At 37.7% G+C, this 21,218-nt stretch overlaps 1 protein-coding gene across 6 annotated transcripts in view; it reads left to right on the top strand.

Annotated features, from left to right (window-relative positions):
- ASXL3 (additional sex combs like 3, transcriptional regulator) overlaps window positions 1-21,218 on the top strand; it is a 135,291-nt gene that overhangs the window by 64,743 nt on the left and 49,330 nt on the right. For 3 of the 6 annotated variants that reach the window (XM_021386452.1, XM_021386451.1, XM_021386453.1), the window contains one exon: window positions 10,444-10,565. In XM_021386452.1, the coding sequence (XP_021242127.1) occupies window positions 10,444-10,565 (122 nt within the window). The other 3 variants (XM_021386454.1, XM_021386456.1, XM_021386455.1) reach the window with 3 other exon arrangements.

Consider the following 21,218-nt stretch of genomic DNA (forward strand, 5'->3'; position numbering starts at 1 on the left):
TAAAGAAATCAGGAACGCCAAGTGCCGTAATTTGTCTTTGTTTTGTCAAAGGCAATGCGTAGTGCTGTTAGTAGGTGTGTATTGAGTAGATAAGTTTTTGGTTTAAATTTTTTTGTTCTAGGCCCCATAGCTATTGAGTAATTTGCCCTGTTAGGCTTCAAACTTGCAGTGAACAGATGCTGGTGTACCTCGCTGACTTCAGTATGGGCAAGTAGGGTCCCTCAGTACTATTCTTGGCTACAAGACAAAGTTTTATATATTTTTTTCTTTCGAATTCTCCTGGATACCATCTTTGCATAAAAACATGTGGAAGTTTTGAGTCTTGCCTGTGCATTTTTTTTTCTTTGAAATACTGACAAACAGAAATATTGTAGGCACTTGAAAATGCCTTAGAAATCAATTTTTTTTTCAAAAGGTAACAACTGCTTATAAAGGAAGTATGGCTTTTCAGTCATCTAAAATGACTTGCAAGTGATAGGAATGAATATTCTTATTAGAAGTACACTCAGATAATGCTTCTAAAGTGAGCACTTTACACAAAAAATAACACTTTGCAGGGACTTTGAAATAAACTTTCCCTTTATCTGCTCTCTTCTGCCCACCCACTTAGAAACTGTCCCACTGCTTGTGTGCAGCCTTCTGTTTTGGCTGACTTCATGTATGCTGAGGAGGTGTCCTGTTTACAACTACAACATGAAAAGGCTCAGTTCCTGGCACTTTTTTTTCCTACTACAGACTTCCTGTTTGATCTTGGGTGACTTGCTTGGCTTCTGTGTTATAGCTGTGCAGGACTGATACTGTTAAGTATTGCTCATTACGAAAAATCATAAAATGCTCTGTGATAGGAATAACAGAATTACCTAAGCCAGATTGCTTTGAATTTGCTGGTGAAGTTATGAAGCTTGACTGAAAAACAACAGTCATGAATTATTAAATAGCTCTACTATTTTTTTTATGGTTATAAGTTAGACTGTGCACGTGCAGTGTTCCTATGCTTATGCAGTCTACACTGCATGTATAAAGTGTACATAAATATTTGTGGTTCTTCAGTAATTCCCATCTAATACTCAGACAATTAGTTGATGGACACTTCATTACGTCACAGGAAGAATCCAGCAATGAAAAGCAGTGTAAATACAGATAGATAGGAAAGCAGAAGTAGATGTTCTTATAAACACACAAAAATAGTGGCAAAAACATGGCAATTGTTTAGCAATGACAGAGCGTAAATAATGGTGCCAGAATACCAGAAGTAGAAAATTGTTGGGTTTTGACTGTGTGGAGACTGCATACTATTTTCACAGTTTGCAGTAATAAAAATCATTCTAGCACTTATGGTGATGTAAAAAAGCAGCTGCTAAAATTAAACATTTTAAACTATTTAGGATACAGCAGTCATATACACCTGGATTGTTTTTAAAGGTGAGAACTTCTCCTCATATTTTCTCTTTAGCAAATCTTCAAAAACTAGTAAGTCTACGTTGTATTTAGAAAGGCCAAGGCTGGATGAGATCAATAAGGAATTGAAAACAGCATATCTTGCATCAGCCAGCTGATACAGAGCTTAGTTTTGTTAAACGTATTTGGTAATAAATTTTCTTGAGACTGAAAATTTGTTGGTAAAGGCATCGATTGATACATATTTAGAGTTCTGATAGGTGTGCACACTGGAAGCCTGTGCTACCATTCAACAAGACCTGGACAGACCATAGAGCTGGGCAGGGAGGAACCTGATGAGGTTCAACAAGAGCAAGAGTAGAGTCTTGCATGTGAGGAGGAATAACTACATGCATCAGTACAGGTAAGGGGCTGACCTGGAGGGAACCTCTGCAGAGAAGGACCTGGGTGTTCTTATGGACAACAGGTTGGCCATGAGCCAGCAGTGTGCCCTTGTGGCCAAGAAGGCCAATGGGATCCTGTGGTGCATTAAGAAGAGTGTGGCCAGCAGGTTGAGGGAGGTGATCCTCCCCCTCTACACAGCCCTGGTGAGGCCACATTTAGACTACTGTGTCCAGTTTTGGGTTCCCCAGTTCAAAAAAGACTCCTAGAAGGAGTTCAGCAGGGCCACAAAGATGATGAAGGGCCTGGAGCATCCCCCATATGAGGAAAGGCTGAGTAATCTGGGACTGTTCAGCCTGGGGAAAAGAAGACTGAAGGGGGGATCTGATTCATGTTTATAAATATCTGAAGGGAGGTGGGAGGCAAATGGATGAGGTGGTGCGTAGCGATAGGACAAGGAGTAATGACCTAAAACTTGAACATAGGAAGTTCCGTACAAACATGAAGAACTTTTTAGCGTAAGGGTGACGGAGCCCTGGAACAGATTGCCCAGAGAGGTTGTGGAGTCTCCTTCTCTGGTGATACTGAGGAGCCGTCTGGATGCCCACCTGTGTGACGTCTTGTAGAGTACCTGCTTTAGCAGAGGGGTTGGACTCGATGATCTGTTGAGGTCCATTCCAACCCCTGCAATTCTGTGATGCTGTACATTTTCAGTGTACACTTGGCTCAAAAACAGCACCATGACAAAGAAGTGCAGCCAGTTCTAAGTGGATTGAAAATTACAAGATCTGCAGAGGAGTAGGAATGCCCATCAGAAATGGTGTTCTTTTGAGAATGTAATTTGACCCCTTTTTATTCAAGACATTTATTAATTCTTTTTGAAAAGTATAAAATCCTTCCTGATTAAATTTATTGATAATAAACAATGTTGAGACCCCTCTTGATTGCCTTGTGAATAGTTATAGTTGGACTAAATGAGTTTTATTGGAATTTAAGGTAAATCAGAAAGGTCATATTTGTGCAGTGGATATGTATAGCCAATAAGTCAGTAAATCTGAAAATTATTTAAAGATCACAGTAGGAAATGAATTTGAACACAAATGAGTTGCTTTTGCTAATTAGTCTAATGCAGCTCTTGGACTATAATTCCGATCATATTGATTAAGGGTTATAGTAGGTACAGTGTTTCTTCTGAGTACCGCACTAGTTAAATCATTATTAGTGTATTGCATCCAGTTTATCTGTAAGAAGGAATTAAGAAAGATAGGAAAGAATTTAGAAAAGAAGTGTAAGAGCTCCTGAGTGAACAAATACCTCCATTGCTCTGGGAAATTGAAGAGCACCAGTTCAGTTAGTTTATCAAAAATCAGGAGGTGACTTGAGCAGTTTTTAAATATCTAAGAAAAGTTATTTCTGTAGAAAATATTTAATCTGGAAAAAAAAAAATCTGTTGAAATGTGCTTTAGTTTAACTGTGCACACTAAAACTGAGGTTTTTTTTTCCTTCCAGGAAAGTATTCTGTGGCATAAAAAATAAATCAAAAACATCCAGTACAAAAAACTCTTTATGGAAATCTCTGACTTGTGTTTTAGAAAAGGTCAATAGATACAGCAACTCCTTTCAGCCTTAATACATGTGATACGTATAATAGTGGACATTGTTTGCACATCATATTCTTGGTTGTCTGATTGCATTTTTTAATTTACTTGTTTCCAGTGTGATAGGATCCAAAAGTCCCAGTTCTGACAGAGTGATCAGATGTCAAAAGATGTTGATAGTGAGGGTCTAAACAATACCTCTTTAAAGTTATTTAGTTGGAAACTGAGTATGAGACCCTAAAAGATGAACTTCGGCAACTGCTTTGGTCCTTTTGTGAGCATTTAGATGACAGTCGTCAGCTTTCTGACTAAGAAGTACCAGCTGACATTCAAACAGAGAAGAATCACACTATTCCCCAGTAGGCAGAGTATAAATGCAAGCTACTGAAGAACTTTATTAGCACAATACTGTAGAAGTTTCTCACAGTTATAAATACGCGACTTGGCAAAAGCTCTGAGCCCGCTTCAGCACTGCTGAACTGATAACAAAAAAGGCTACACTTCGGGGCTTTGCAGATGCTGTGGAGAAATCTCTTCTCTTTCCCCACTGTCTTCCAAAGCATGTGTTAAAGAAATACTTTATGTTACAGTTGATTTTGTGTGGAATGGGAATTCTACAGAATGTCTACAATACTCTTCCATATCTTTTTGGAAATTCTGTTTCACTCAAACACAGAGGCAGCACGTAAAGACACAGTCAGTAAAAGAATTAAAATCCCAATCTCCATTGCCTGGGAAAATGATGACTATAATATTATTTGCCCATCAAGAAGGTGTTCTTTTCTCAAAAAAGCATTGCTCCCTGGGGGTTCCTGAAGCCAGACATAATCCATCAGACATGGAGAGCGGCTGTTTAAAAGCTGTCTTCACCCACAGCATTGGGATGCACTATGACCTCACTGTGGCGGAAATGGCCCTCCCTGCACGGCCTTCCTTCACCAGGCCCAGCCCAAACTGTGCACCTGGTGTTCACCCAGAGCTGAGCAATGGCATTTCCTCTGTGAGGAAGGTACTTTGGTTTTCCTAAAACTGGAAGTTCTTCAATTGCAAAAATAGAATGGCAGAATTAATTCTTAGATGGTTTTCTTAGAGGTAGTAGTAGACGGATGATGGAGGATCAGATTATTGCAGAGTCCTGAAATTTTATCTTTGTAACTGCTATGCTCTTGGACACCTTATGCTTTTTGGACTAGGAAGTTGCTAGGATTACTCCTGTTGTGGGGAATAAACATTCACCAATATTTGAAAGCTGAATCCACATTTTGTATTCAGTTTTTTTCTACAATGGAATTTCTGTCACAGTCCAGGGAAACTTGTCATCCTCAGCTTGTTCTCTCTTGTAAGTGGTACTGCTGATTCTGCTAAGTATGTCTGTTGCGCGTGGCAACATCTGGCTGCGAGGTAGGGTCTTCTCAAATCAGGAGAGTGGCAGAGGATAGCAACCTGAACATACTGAGCTCAGGATGACACTAGAAAGAAAGAGATGGAAAGAGACACTTCTTCATCTTTTCAGAATTAATTATAAAGTAGAAGTTTTGTACCCAGGACTGAGTTTAACTTCTGTTTGTTTCATTGCCACAGTGTGGGAGTCATAAAAATGAGAAAATCCTGTAGAGCTTGAGGGAGGTCTTCTCATCTGCTCTCTTTGCTGTATGGTAGAGTTAATGAGGCCTTAGAAATTGGTGATTTAGTGATGATAGACTACATTTTTAGTGGAGAATGTTGACTTCCTTTGGAATAAGATTTTGTAGTTTTCAAAGATTTATGAAATGTCTGGGCACAAAACTCTCTTCAGATTATGATGTGATTCAGTGCAAACTACTATCCTAACAGAGTATTTGATGTCCTCTTCCAAAATACATAATTGAATGTTATTTATCGTTTCATGATGGAAATACTGCTTTTCAGAAAGAATATTATAGTCACAGTCGTGGCCTTGATATATGCTTCTGGTTTTGCTTGCATTGGTGAAGCTGTGCAATTAACTAACTCCCAAATGGGTTTTCTTTTTCAAAAGCTGTTGGCAACAGTCAAGTTCTGAATTGTTCAGATTTTGTAAGTTGGGCTCTAGAGATCAAAGAGTGATGGAGGTGAATTACTTGATACATCTATGTTGGCAAAGCGTGACCATGTATGTCAATACAAGTATAGATCTGTGTCACCCAAGGAAAATAATGAATTTTATGGATATTTTAGAGGCAGTTTTTGTGTATAGGTTTTCCTAAAGGACTGTTAAGTTTCATATATCCAGAGTGTATGCATACATTTTATGCTTGAGGTAGGGCTATAGTCTTCAGCATATGGTAGCAGTATTAATTTGTATTTTGTAATGTGGCCATTAGTAAACAATCCTTCTCATCTGCTGTGGTTTCTATAAAAAAGAAGGTAGTGAAATGATGTTGATTTTACTGGTTTGATTTTAAATAAGTATCGTCAGTATGAAATCAGAATTAATTGTGCTATTTGTTTGGGGAAAATAAGCCCCTTAAAGCACCCCAGGAACTTTTCTGTCCTTTCAGTTAGATAAATCTGTTTGTAATTATTCCTAATAAATTTCAGCGACAGTGAGACCAAATAATTCGAAATTGAAAGGTAGCATTGCGGATTTTTATAAATCACAACTTTTCACAGTAATTACCAAAACTGGTCTTGGAAAAAATGGAAGAGAGGACGTTATTTTAACTCAAAATTGTCGAAAACATTTTAACATGTTCTTTTTGTTAAGTAATGCTAATTTTATCATTCATGTTAACACTCTGAACACTCACTAAGAAGGTCTTATCTTCAGAAACCCAGCTGCTCTTCCAGCTCATAACCTAACATTTTATGGCTTAATAGTTGCTTTTTGCTTTATTCCTTCATTCAGTCCTGGTCCTTAAAGAAGATGATTTAAAGAATGGGTCTAGTTATTCTCTACTAAATGGAAATGCCTCCTGTAGGCTTAAAACTGCTCATTCTCTTTTTCTACAGTAGCAATTATGGTGAAGCCTTTTTATTTGCTATCCAAACATTTTTCCTCCATCTGTTGCATTCTTTCAGGATTCTTTTCTTCTTCCTCAGCATCAAGTTTATTTTTAGCATTCTTTACCAATACAGCTTTTCAAGAGAACGTAGATCTGATAATATTAATGAAACTTCAGAGCTTATGGACAGAGTATCTCCATCTTTGCAAAGATGTATTTATGAGGGCTGCTCCAAAAGTAATGCCTTCTGTTTTATTATATTGGTCCACAACATCAGAGGCAGATGTTGGTGCTATTGCAGTTGGGTTTGAACCTTCTCACCAATATTCAATTACATGTTGTTGCCATACAGAAGGCAAGAGAGGGTCAGTCTGACACAGTGGCATCTGACATGGAAATGTGTATTTCCTCCATGCGGAAAATAAGGGCACCCATTGACATTCATCAGCATTTGCTGAATGTTTATGGAGATCAAACAGTAGATGTGAGCACAGTGAGGCAGTAGGTGCAGATTTTTGTGAGCGCTACGTGCAGGCTGTTGTTCATCACTGGCAAAAATGAGTAGCTAATGGTGGTGACTATGTTAAGAAATAGTGTTTCGTAGCTGAGAATTTGCTGTATCAAATGGTGTTACTGTGGTTTTTGTATCTGTTGTAGTTTCCATGGGAATAAATAGGATGCGTTACTTTCGGAGCAACCTACATATGTGCAAAGACCACTGCATACATATCAAGGACTCTTGAATTTGTTTTTGTTTTACTTTGTTCTTTGAAGAAATACCTGCTCCAGTCTTAAGTCGTTGTTTTTTTTTTCATTAGGACCATCAGTGTTCACTTCAAACACCGGTATATTTTTCTCTTATATTTTTCCCTTGTTTTCACTTTTAACTCACACAGAGAAAAGCAGTTGGATCTTATCCATTTAAGTGAACAAGTAAACACAATTTTCTGCAGTTACAGCCTTTGCAATATATGGAGATTTTATTATAGTTTGATTTAAATCATTATGTAGCACAATTTATGTAAGAATGAATTTATTAATTGTCTCATATTTGTATTTAATTTCCTAATGAAAGATTAATTCATAGTGTCTTTCAAATGATAAATATCTTGATTTGCCTCTAAATAAAGCTTGTACAGTAATTGGGGTAGTATTTTTTGCTAATCAAGAGAATAGACTGTATAAGCTATTAAACAATTATATAAATTAGCATCATGTATTTAAATTTGCAGTGTTTATATTCTTGTATTTTTGGAAAACAGTCAGTGATATCTCTTATTTACTATAGTTGGTTAGGCTTTTACCCATTATTTGTATCAAGCTGTTTTTAAATGGAAGTGGAAATTGAAGTAAAACATGGAAAACAAGATTTAAAATAGATTATTACTATTTTAAACCACTATATATCTGAAGGAAACTGTTTTTAATGTAGAAAATATATTTTAGGAAGGAAACTAATTTATTGTTAATAAATGAAGTTGCCTTTCTCTAATCACCATGTCGTTTTAAATGTATTAAGCAGTGGCTTTCTACCTCATATGCCTATTTATTTAATTATAGACTACAGGAAGAAGAAATACTTTGTTCCCTATGTGTTTGTTTTTTTTTCCAAAAATGTGAAGTAATTTGGAGTTGCAGTAAACTGAACCACCATCCAGTATTTGTTCTGTTCGCGCAGAAGAGATTACGGCTATGTAAGCTGGTTTATTATTTCAGCAGGTTTTAGTTCCAGTTGCTTCACCAAGCAGAACAGGGCTTGCTTCTAGACTTAACTTAATTGTCAAAGTTTTAAGGAAGTAGAAGCAAAGGGAAACAATAACACTGGTAGTGTTCTAGTGTTTTTATGCAAAATTGAAGTAGTGATAGAAATGAGAAGTACTGCCTCTGATAGACCTTGTCGCAATTCCATTTTTCACTTAAATTAAAGAGTTTATGAATGAAAGCACAAAATCAATGTAGGACCACATTTACATTTATTCCCATGCTGTATCAGGAGTTTGACATTAACAGTTCCTGGTGTTGAGCAACATCAGTTAGTGCTGCCAAACCTTTCCATCATTGACTTTGTCACCAAAATAAACAGGGGACACACTTGGATAATGTCCAAAATCAAAGTCATGAAAATCAGAATTTCTCACTTAATTGAAAAAGTAAATGGGAGTTTTCAGTCATACTGGAGAACGGAAGTGCATTCTTCATGATAGGTCATGTGGTATCCTCTCTTAGGAGGGAGCGTTATATACATAGTAGTTTCCATTCTTCAGGCATTTTTAAATTTGTTCTCTTGTATTCTCCTTAACTTTGAGATTTGTGTTCTTGTTCTTTTTCCATTTTTAATTCAGTCCTTTGAGTCTCTTAGTCTTTGCCAGAAAACAATGAAATTATCTGTAAAAGAAGAAATAAAGTAGAAGCTGGGTAATTCGAAGTGTCAGGTTTTTGTTTTGGTGTAGGTATTCTGTATCTCAGGAGCTTCACTATTGCGGTGATTTAGATTATATAAAATAGCTATTGTTTGTTTTCTGCTGACAATTCACTGCTCCTTCAAGTTGTCGTTTTTGATTGTAAGCTTTGCTCATCATGTGGAAAAGATGGATCCTAACGTAAGCTCAGAAGCTGTTCTGTGTTGCAGCTTTGTATATTCTTGACAAATGCTTCAAGTACATGGGGGAAAAAAAGTGGAAAATATCAGTTAGAAATCTTGTGACAGAATTGGATTTCTCTTATCTGCTAATGAAAATTTTTAATCTCATATGAAAATTGTCTTGATATAGTACTGATATAAAACAGAATATATTCTCTGTTTGTGAGGTAAGTATTAATTAGTTTTTCTTTCAGTGTGGAAATGTTTAATATCCCATGCATCTTGTGCTGCCAATTAATTACTGATAACTGAATTGTCTCAATTCTATCTTTTTTTCTTACAAACACAAAGAAAAAGCCATCAATATATTTATTCTATGAAATAGTGCTAGGGACAAGGGATCTGAAGCACTCCTTCAGTTCTCTGCTCAGCGTATTGAAGGATGGGAAGAGAAAACCATACATGAACAGAAAGATCAGGCTAGAATTCCTCCTCGCACAGGTCGGTGCAACTTGTTTGCATGTCCTCAGAGAGCTATGGTAGGTGCACCATGTAGGGCAGACCTGGGCATCGCAAAGCAAGCATGTCAGCGTGCACAGCAGCGTTGAGCAGGCAGACTCGAATTGAGTCTAAGGAGGAGGGGAGATGAAAAGTGCTCAGTTTCTGGATCTATGCTCATTCTGTTTTAGCTGGGCTGTCTTAAGCACTGCTAAGAGTAATGGTGATGCCTGGCATTAAGAGTGGAAAGGTTTTTACAGCCCTTTTAGTCGAGCTTGCTGACTGCTGTGATTAGCAGAATGCTTCAGGCATTCATATCTGTTTAGTAAAGCTGGATTTTTAGAAATAATTTAGCATATTTCCTTTTAACCAGGAGACTTTTCTGAGTCTCAGGCAACATGTAGTCAAGAGGCTGCTTAAAGCAAGTGCTATTTATTCATTAAAACATGTATTATTAAAAGGGCTGACGGATAGCAGTGCATATTACCTGAGAGGCCAGTATTCCTCTTTGCAGGATGTTCCAGTTTACCCGTTAAACAAGAAAGTGTGTGTTCTTACTTTTGCCAAGAAGTACGTACAAAATGGATTAGTCTGGCTCCATAGAAGCCATTGCTATTTCTAGAGCACAGGGTCATCAGTGTCTTCTATACATAAAGTACACATTTAGAAACATAGAAATCCATTAGAAATGACTCGATGAAGAAGATAATTTCTGCCTGGCTTCTGTATGAGACCCTTGTTTGACTCCTTCAGTTACCTTCTGGACTCAACAGGCAAAATCTGCAGTCTCCAGAGCTGCAAAGAAAGGGCCTGGGCAGGCACATGTTTTTGTGAAGCAACACGTTTATTTACAACGTGACCGCATTCTCAGCTCATTTGGACCTCAAGATTAGTTTAATTTCATAGAACAAGCTTTTTGTTTTCCAGGTTCTTGCTATTTTTTTCTCCTTTCTTGGGACTCTTCAAGAAAGATACAGAGAAGATAACCTCCATAACAGTATTCTTTTTTTTTTTTTTTATAAAGTTTGCCCAAAGCAGACATCTGAAGAAATGTCTTCCAATCGTGATTCAAGCCTTACAAATGCACCAGTGCAAAGCAAGCTAGTATCCTCCTTCCAGCAGCACACAAAGAAAGCACTTAAGCAGGTAAGCTCCTGCTGACTGCAGGTCAGTTGGCTGTCCTCCACATGGGTGTCTGATGTGAATGTGAGAATACGACATCAGCAGAATTTCAGGGCATTTCTGAGAGGATTTGTAGGGCTTTGTTTAATGGTGCATTGCAGGGGTTTTTTTTGTTTGTTTGTTTACCAGTGATGCAGTCCTGCCATTTACTGCATTTTTGATGTTTTCTCAAGTGCTTTGCAAAGAAGCAGAATTATTTGTATTAATCACATCCCAGGTTTTTCTATGTAAGCACTTATACTGAAAATTTTATGTGAGGCTTAAAATAAAACAAAGATTTTGGAGTAAGTTCTACAGATAGTAAGAATCTGGATATACTTGCTCTTCAGTTTTCCTTTATAGTCTGCTTAGTACTTCTTTTTCATACTATATGTGATGCTACAGTGTGTAAGAGCGGGATTGGTTTTGATTTTTGAATTATTTCTGATTTGGATGATTTAGGCTGCAAGAAATGTAGAAAAGCTTCACAAAAGTAACTACATATTCAAAATCAGTTATGAACAGAGAGTGTAACTGTGACATTTATTTTCCAACGGTGCAGATTAGTTCAGCTTACAACAGGGCAAATGAAAAACTAAAAACATAATAATTTTTTAAAAAGTATCAGTATCTCCTCAATTTTGAGTTTGTAGAAATCTGTTTAAGTCACATAAATATTGTCAAAAATGAAATACAACTTCTGAAAAACATTAGTTTAATGAGATGTCGTTGCTTTTATTTTCCTTGTAACTACTCTCTTAGTTATGTTTAACTGAGGTACAGTATTTCATGGGGTAGTTCATTGCAGAGTTGTTGATTTAGGCTTAAGTTAAGGAAAGCTTGTCCACGGTGCCTTCTTGAAACTCTTAAGTATTTATGCTTAGGTTTTCATGGAGTCCGAGTTTAAATCCACTAAAATTAATGGACTGGTATTATTCACAGCAGGTTTTCTTGTACTTACACATTCTGAGGACTGGGGAGGATTCTTAGATTGGAGTCTCACAACTGTTTGGTCAGGAAAGTTAGGCAGTGAGCACAAAGCAACTCACTAGCTGCACGGATCATTGAGAGGGAGACACGCAACTTTTTGGAAACTTCTGTATAGATCCTTTGTAGTATATGAACTTAGATGTGGAGGGAGCAGGGGAAGGGAAAGGAGGAAAAAAGAGCAAATCCAAATCCATGAATGTTGAAATTGCTGTAAACTGTTGAAACTCTGTCATTTGTCACTTAGTGGATGAATAGCTCTGAGAACGGTTTAAAAAAGAGCAAACTAATCAAAATAGCTTAATTAATGTAAAAAGTCATAACAGTGATGGAAATCGTTGAAAATATTCCCTAAGGCGATAGGGTTAGAGCAACATCTGAAAGTTAAGTAATCAATAGAAAGAAATCAGTTTTAATTAAGTTGATAGTAATTAGATCTTGTACTTCAGAGTATGAGATTATTAGTTCAGCTATCAGTAAAACATTTTCTCTATGTTCATTGTGGAGTGGTAGAGGATTTTACCTTCATTTTAATTTTTCTCTAAAGTTTTAGGTCCTGGCTACTGCCATATGCATGCTGCAGATTTGATTTAATTTGATACGATAGCAGAGAGGAATAAATTTCAGCAGTGATCTAAAGTATAAAATGACTGTTGGAATTTTATTCTTTTGCTTTCCAATCTTTCTGTTGCTTTTATGGATGCATAACACAAAATTTGTACAAATGACAGCCTGTTGTACCTTTGAATACATAAAAAAATTCAGACAGCTAGATGCAATGGTCTTCTAACTGATACCAACTTACACATTCCGTGCTAAAGTAACAGAAGATGAGCCATCAGCCTGCTCTCAGCAAGATTTATACTGTATAAATATGTATATACTGTATTAATGTCAGAAAGAGGTCCTCCCTATCTATTGTGGTTTTTCTATTACTTAACACAGTCTTTATGGAATGAAAATCTACAAAATAATCTTGCAACCCATTTCCTACTCAACTTATTCAAAAAACGAGTTCTGATTAGCTTGATTTTGTGTGTATTTGTTTTGTTGTCCATTAAAATTAAAGAGGGAGGCAAGTTGATAATGTGAAGTATGCCTGAAGATTGGAACTCAAATCAGCAGTTTTTCTCCACTGTTTATCTACTTGTTAGCCACTGTAGTCATGTCATTCTCTTTGAAGTGCTATGCTGGATTTACATATGATTTGATTTTTAATGAATTCTAGAGGCATTCCAGAGTGTAGGTTGCAAAGAGCAATCTCATGTTTCCTTGTGACCGCTGCATTTTAGGATGTTCTCGTGAATCAAATTAGTCACGACAATGCATTTCTTGAGCTATGCCAGCAGCTTGGAGTAAGGGGCATTTTCTGAGCCCTGGCTCTTGGTCTTGACTTCTCTCAGGTAGCAGTGGATCTGGGGGTGCTTTGCAGGGGATAGGGAGGTTCACAGTTCCTGTGGACGCTCAGAAGGTCTGTGTCACACTTCAGACCTTACTTCATCACATTTAAAAGCCTGGGCTGCCATTTTATTCTGGAAACTTTCTAGCTTCGCAACCTTCCATAGTGTCATTTTGCTGGAAGAAGGATTTCAATTGTTTCACCACTGATTGTATTTCATGCTGCTTATTTCGTTTCTGAGGAAGTTTCAGTTTTGCTCCTGAATAGTATCTGGTTGCAAAGTCCAACCAAATCGTTCCTATTCGTGACAGTTTAGACAAAAGAGTCTGTGGTGTAGAGCCGTCTTTTATGCTTGTCTTTCTGATGGCATATTTTAAAGATATTATTTCCCTTTTGCTGTTGGAAGTGCTCGGGTATGTGTGCCCAGCTGTTGCATATCTAGTACCATTGGAAAAGGTGTTCATGGCATGCTGTCACACACTGCTTTCCCATCAGTACTGATCAGTTCCATACTGATTTACCTCATTTTCACACTTGAGGATTTTGGCATGCAGACCTATGTAAAGATCTCTTACCAGGAAAGTACTGAACTACATCTGCATCTGCTAACAGTGGCACATGATCACACTACTGTGTGAATTATTCTTGCTCTGGACAAGGCTAACTCAAGTATGGATATCAAGTCATGGAGTAGTATCTACCATGCTCCTCTCTGGTCCAGTTTCTGTTCCATTGACTTGAGGTGTTACTTTTTTTTGGAAGTCTTCACTATGTACAGATTTGTCTGTATCTATCAAGATGTTCTTGGAACATTTATCAGAAGAAATGATCATACCTGCAAACTGGCCTCATATAGGTAACACGTGAGCGTATTGTGAATATCAAGGACATTGAGGTGGTTTTAGTGTCTGTTGGACTGTGATAGCCAAGTACCTTGTCCATCAGTGTACCAGTTGGTTCCTGAGTCAGTACCAAGAAAGGATAAAGAACTTGAAGATGTGATATAACGATGTCTGGGATGATATTAGACCTCTCAGACATGGAAGAAAATCCTGCCTCACTTTTGGCACTTTGGAATCAGCACCAAGAAGGGTACCCATAAATTTTCTGTTGGGAGAAGAGAAGGATACTTCATTCAGACTCAGAATCTGAATACAGACCAGGACATGTCTGAGACTGTGCTGGGCATCCAGATCTCTTTGTAGAGACAGAAACTCCAGAGACAGCAGCCAAGTGGGTTTGGGAGGAGACAAGCTCAGGAAATAAGGGAGTCTACTCAAGGTATGTTATTGCTGCTGCTTTGTTTTGTTTTTCTTAACTTTGGGCTTTGTCTGCATGCTTGGTGGCTGGGTTTGTAATATGTGCCACTAATTTATTCATGAAGTGGGTAGATGCAGTTTCTCATGGAGAAGGAAGCACTCATCCACATGAATTGTTCTTATAACAGAAGTGGCAACTCCACACCCCTTTTCATTTCAGTGGATGCTCTCAGACCCCAAGCCATAAGAAAGCTGTGGGGAAGTTACATTTTGGCTCATGCGTTGCTTCTGAATTATAGGACATTAAACCTATATACCTCCAAGTAATATTTCAGGCTGACTTTTCTAGCATAACTATAATTGGTATTATTAGAAACCAATCTATAACATGAAGCAACAGAAGACTAAATTTTGGAGCAGGATGGTGAAGACCATGATTTACCCCTGATTTGCCCAAATTCACAGGACTATTTTATCAGAATTTTTTGTTAGTTTGCTTTTTAATGACACAGGTGTCCACATGCCTAGGTTGGCACTGAAGGTAGAATCCTGTACTCCCTCGACGCTGGTGTGGATTTGCTTTCCTTTCTCCAGCTCAGGCACACCTCTTACCTTGCTTTGAGAGAAGAAAAAGAGCAAACTCACCAGTCTTGCTCCCTCCATGGTCATTCTGTTAGGACTTCTTTCCTTGACTAAAGCCACATATAGGTTATCCTGAAGCAATTTGCTGTCCTTAGAAATTAATCTATATGACTCTTTCTGGGGTGTCTGTCCTTCGACTCAGTTGAGGAACGACTCACTCATATGTTCTGATACAAGCCTGATATATTTGTCTGCCCTCCTTTCCCATCTCCACCCTTGAAGAAATAAAGATGAGAGGAGATTATTATGAATATGTCTTGATCACGTAGAGTTTGAGCACCAGGTGACTTCCTAAAAGTCTTTGAAATTCCACTGTGAACTGAGAGATATTTCTTGTACTGAATTCCTTGGTAGTAGAGAACTTGTTGCACTGTCTTAGAGCCTACGTTAACCATTTTCTTATGTTTCATTTCAGATACTGCAAATTTACCAAGGCCACAATTGGAGAATTCTGGCTCCCTAGCTGAAGCATTTGATCAGATGTCTGGCAACATAAGTGAAATGAAAAACAAGGAAAATGTATTGCTTTTTGACTACTAGAGAGACATGGGAAGGGACAGTGGAATTTACAAAATGCATTCAGGAAAATGGAATTTCGAAGATGCTAAACTAAACTGATTTTCTGATTGCCAAGACAAGTCTAGGGAAGAGGACAGAGAAACTATGGCAGGGAGACTGCATAATGGGGAAAAGAAGCTGGAAGAGCAAGAGTTCCAGCAGGAGCTCTTCAGGGAGTACATGCATTGCCCGAAGGCAGGCTGCACGGTATGTCCCTCTAAAGGTCCCTATGCATGGGCAGCATGTACCAGCTGCTCAACACAGTGCTTTGGTAAGATGCAAGATAGTGTTTATGGGACTTTTTTCTGGGTCATCCCCATGGTCCTCAGCCCTTACTTGTGATGGAAAGAAAAGGTCAGGAATCCACATGATCACTGTAATCTTTTTTGAGCCACTTTTTAAAAATTAACTTCCAGTTGTTGGGACATTTGCTTGTTTGTTTTCCCTCTGGGGTTGTTTGCATAGCATGCTTTTTGCAGCTGTCCTGCATGTTTGCTGTTCTAATAAATGTGGTTTTCAGAATTTCTTACTCTGAGAAATATCTAAAAAGAATTTTAAAGCAACTTTAGAATACTGCCATGTTGAAGCATTGTTGACCGCTCTACTTCACGGTAAGACAGGATCCTTCACTTAAAATATACCCTTGAATGTAAACTTTGTTTAAATTTACCAGCGTACATACTGGAATCCCCTTCCCAAATCTACATGAAAAGCTCTCTAAGCTCTCTCTTAGTTCTGCTGTGTAGATGCTGTTGCTTGTCTCAAGTCTCAGACAACAAAACCAGTGGCAGCGGTCTAGATTTAAGCCCTGCATTTGTCTGATAATGTTTTTCTTTGGGTAGCCTAGGGAACTATTTAAGATGGATTGGTTGTAAGTTTTGTACTAATGACAAATACTATCAATGTAGATGGGACTCCCATTTTGGTGGGTACAGTGCGTAGTAGTCAAGCTTTTCTGATGATGTTACGTGATTCTTCCATATACTGGCAGTGGGTCTCTTAAGTGAATACCTTCTTCTAAGCCATATGTAAAGAACAGATTTTGATTTGAATATTGTATAACATACAAAATACGACCCAGGAGAAAATGAATCTGGCCTTGATTTTAAAGTGCATCCTAGAAATAGTTGGCCCTTTGAGAGAAGGCAGGAGTTGCAATAGCTCACATCTCTTCTCAGAAGTCTCCAACAAAATGCTGACAAGCAGTAATCTAGAAATCCCTCTGTAAGAACTGTTGGATAGGTCCCTAGGAGGCTGCATGCTCAGGGTGTAGGGGCGTGTGGCAGAACACACGCTGGAGCAGCATGTCTGGCATGAAGACATTATACTCTGACTGCTTACATCATTGCAATGTAAATTGCTGCACCACTTTCTCTGAGATGTAATATGACAAGATGTTTTTATCTGGAGGATGGTAGTCTAGCCTTGTAGTCCCCCCACTACACTTTGCACCGTTTGAAAATATGGCCTGAGGGAAAATGTTGATTGTTTCAAGATTTTATGTTGATATTTCTATATTTATTTTGCTTTTAAACTGCATTGTGCAAACTGCTTCCTTGCCTACATGTGCTTTATTGTGTCAAGCAACAGATTTCCCTTAAAGCACTTTTCAACTGATAGATATTATTAGCTTAACATTACACCATTTTCTTTTTTTTAAATACACTCTTCACATTAGAAAAAAATGTAATTGAGTCAGTGCGTGTGTCATCGTCATTCCCATTCACGTGCAATGCAGAACTGGCATTGAACACATCACACTTTTGTTTGTCCTTCTGTTTTTTTCTGTGGTTGGGAAAGCAAACAAAAACTTCACTTTGCATTCTGTTATGATCTGCAGCAATTGTAGCTCTGAATGCATTATTTTATCCCTGTAGAAGGTAGGGCTGGCTTGCAGATGTACAGACATGCACAGAAATGCACACAGTCTCTCTATACCACAAATATCCATGTGCTTTATCTTCATGTTTGTGAAAACACAGAAAAACGTTCAGCTGTTAATGAGCACTGTAATTGCACATAAAGACCTCGAGCACTACAGAGACCTAAAAAAACAAATATGCGACAAGAAATGACTTATGTTCCAAAAAATAAATAGGAGTGTCTCAAGGTAGGAGGATAGCACTGGACAAGAATAGACACTTATTCTACACGTGATTAGCATAAGTTGAAAATAATAACTTGGTCTGAGAACTTCCAGTTATTCTGCCACTGTTCCTCATCTCCAAATGATCAGTTGTGTACAAATAGTGCCAATGCTGTTATGTTTGGTGTACAAGTCTGGCTGGAAGTACATTAATTTGTTCCATGCTTTGGAAATGATGCTTTGTATTTTGTAGCAGTTTCCATGGGAGATTTTTATTATTGTTTTAATTATACATTTGCATGCCTGTAACTACTTTCAGTGTATGTTTACTGTAAGTGGTGGCATCCCAAGAAATAATATGCTTGCTCTTCATGATTTGTGATGCTTGCTGTGTTGTTTTTTTTTAACTGTTCTATGTACCCATGAAACAGGTTGCCACTGATATTTTAATTCAAGAGAAACATGGGAATTAAAGCCTGTCTTAATTTAACTAACAAAGTGAAGATGAGAGAGAGGACAAAGATGGAATTCTGTGGTGGCATTAAGTGAATCAGTGGTGAACTATAAATCTGTTTCGTCTTTGCCAATTTAGGATCCATGACTGTAATGCAGAGTTGTTATTTATTTCATGCAATAGACTTTTTCTCCGTTTATTATAGCATGTGTTTTTTACATGGCAGAATGGAAGAAGTCCATAGCTTTATGTTTCTGATCTATAAACTGTGAAATTTCAAAGGTTATGTTACATGATATGAGTTTCAGAATGTAGACTTGACATTTATGTAACAAATAGAAATCTGGGACAGTGTTGCTTAATGCAACCAACTGTTACATATCTTTGTTGTTAATAACTTAATTTTTAACATTCTCAGCATGTCATGCATTTAAACTCAAATGAAAGTGATTTTCTGCATTAATGGTTTATTTGTATGCTGCATTTTTTCATTATGAGTTGAAAAGATGTGGGAAAGAAAAATAAAAAAAAATCCTAAGCAGCACTAAATGAGAGCATAATGCTTGACATTTTATTTCTGGGACTCTTCAGGGGATGTATTTTTCCCCTCTCTCCAATTACCTTTTAGTCTAAGTTTCCTTTCACTTTTTAATTTTGTTTGTTTTTATTGAATAGAGTCTACTACTTTGTCACTTGGTTGAAGAAGTCTTTCCTATGTCAAAAGCAACTACACATACGAAAAGATTGTTCTTAAGAACAGATAATGGCATTCATGAATCCTTCAACATGCTGCTATACTCCAGCAAGGGCATAAACACCCTAATAAAGAGATTTGTTCTTGTGACCTATTTATGAAAAACAGATTGAAATTAGAAAATCAGTGTTAATTGCATGACGTTTTTCTTTTGGCATGTATCTTTAGAGTTTGATTTTTTTACAACTCATTTTTTTTGTTATTTTGAGCTCTTTGGATGAAAATAGATTGACAGGTGACTTAAAGTTTTTGGCAATAAAAATAACTTTATTAAACAAATTATACCAGGCCCTGTATAATGACCGTGGCAGTGTTATTCAACAGATGGTCACAGGTTCTGTTTTATGAATGGGAATATTGGGAATACTCCATACTCATTATGTGCAAGAGATTCACAGATGTCCTTTGCAAATCTGCTTGTGAAAGGCTGGATGTAAGTACTATATTTTGGTGGTGATTTTAATAGAGATTTTAATGTTTAACTTGTATACCACATGAACCTTCATTTTCTTTCTTTCCTTTTTTATTTATGTGCTGAAGAGATAGGATGACAGTAATGTTTTACAGATTGCTGTAACAGTTCTCAGTTCTAGGAATTTACAGCTTGCAGCTTTCTTGTAACTGAAGCATTTAGCACAAAGTGACTGAATACATTTCAAGTGTAAGCATAGAGCTTCATATCATTAAGGAAAGATATGTATTATATAAGCTATCATACACACTATATATGTTACTATCTTACTTTCTGTAGTAAAAATGACACCTTATCTTTTGGTAGAGCCATTGGCTCTTTCTTGCAGATCCAGAGATCGTATATCTCTAAATATGGATGAGATGCAACAGGCTGTGTCAGTAGAAGATGCCAATGTCATTTGTGTTAGTTACTGTTTCTGTTTCTACAATGAGATTTGGAACCATTTTTCTTTGGAATAAGTTATAAAATTTCTCATTCTCTTCAGTCGTAGTTACAAATTTTACTTGTCTACCTTCTGTTTATTCCCTTCACGAGAAGAGCTAAAACTGAAGATTTATCTGATTAAGGTGACAAGGAAAGCACTAAATTAGCTTGGTACACTGAGGGCTCAATATAGCAAGGCATTTGGTGTATATTTCACTCTGAGTAATCCCATTGACTTCCAAGCTAAGTAGAATTAATCTTGGGATACAAGATTCTTGTCTTATCCTACAGTAGTCTTGTATCCTAAAATTAATATCCCTCAGGCGAAGTGTAGAGCAGTTATATATTCGTCCTCAGCAGAGACTGCACGCAGTGTCCTTGGTTTATACTTAACTCCTTCTGGTGTTTGGCTTTACTAGTAACTAGACTTCAGTCTGCAGTTTCTCCCTAGGCTTAGTTTGCTCCTAGTGTTTTCAGTCAAAGACTTGTCTATCCTCAATCTTAGACCCTACAGCTTTAAATTCATAGAAATATAGAAAAAAAAGTTGTGATTAGCTGGGAATAATTTCTTCCACGAAACAGGATGACTGAGTGAAATCTCAGCTATGTCTTAACCATATATGTCAAATATGAGATTATTTACCTAATACTTTAGTATACTCCCCTCCTGCTTCATAGCTTTCCTTAGACAAATGGAAAGAGAAAGTCACAGGGATGATTGTTAGTGTGTTCTCTGGGCACAGCATAACTTACTGGCATTTTGTGTTAAAGCTGAGACCACCATTTTGATGTTCGATTAGTTTTAGTTTTTTTTTCCCATTCTACAACTTGACTTTTGGCTGTACACACATACGCATCTTTATTGTCAGCTTGAGTCACCCTGTACAGACTGATTTCTGAACTTGAGTATGAGCCCTGCGTGGTGGTCTGTCCCTTGCATTGTGAGACTGAAGGAAATGGAAGAGGGACTGCCAGTTAAAGAAAGACTGTTAGAGGGAGACGGAAATGCTGAAAAACAAATATGTATGAAGGGAAGTGCTTCTTTAAGGTTTTTGCTTTGTTCTCACCTGTTGAGGCACTTAGCCTCTAGCTCATGAGTGGGCTGTGATGTGAGATATATGGTTCTGGTGGTAGCATCCACCAGATTCCACTCTATTTCTTGCCTTTGTGGTGCTGAGGGTTTGGCTGGGACATGCTGGGATGGGCACTCCTGTTCCAAACGACCGTGTGAGCATAGCATGCCCTATGCTGCCCAAAATAAGGTAAGTGAGTAGTCTGCTTGGCAAAAACTGGGTACTGCTGCCCTTGCTCCGGCAGTGAGAATATTGCCTGCAGCCTACAAACTCTGACCACCTGTCGTGGGTGGTTCACCACGTCCTGTTGCCTCTCCTTTGTGTGACCATTGGGTCTAAAGCATGGATAATTGTCTGAGAGGCTTTAAAAGAATCTACGTTTGTCACGGCAGTGATATAAAACACTAAAATGGTACTTTCATAAGGTGCTGGAAACAAGATCGTGGGCCCTGGTAAAGGTGGAAATCATCTTGAAAGACTGGAGGAGAACATGGGACTTCTTTTGGGTTCTTACTCATTTGTCTAGGG

This window comes from Numida meleagris, chromosome 2 (assembly GCF_002078875.1).
Source record: "Numida meleagris isolate 19003 breed g44 Domestic line chromosome 2, NumMel1.0, whole genome shotgun sequence".
Classification (NCBI taxonomy): Eukaryota; Metazoa; Chordata; class Aves; order Galliformes; family Numididae; genus Numida; species Numida meleagris.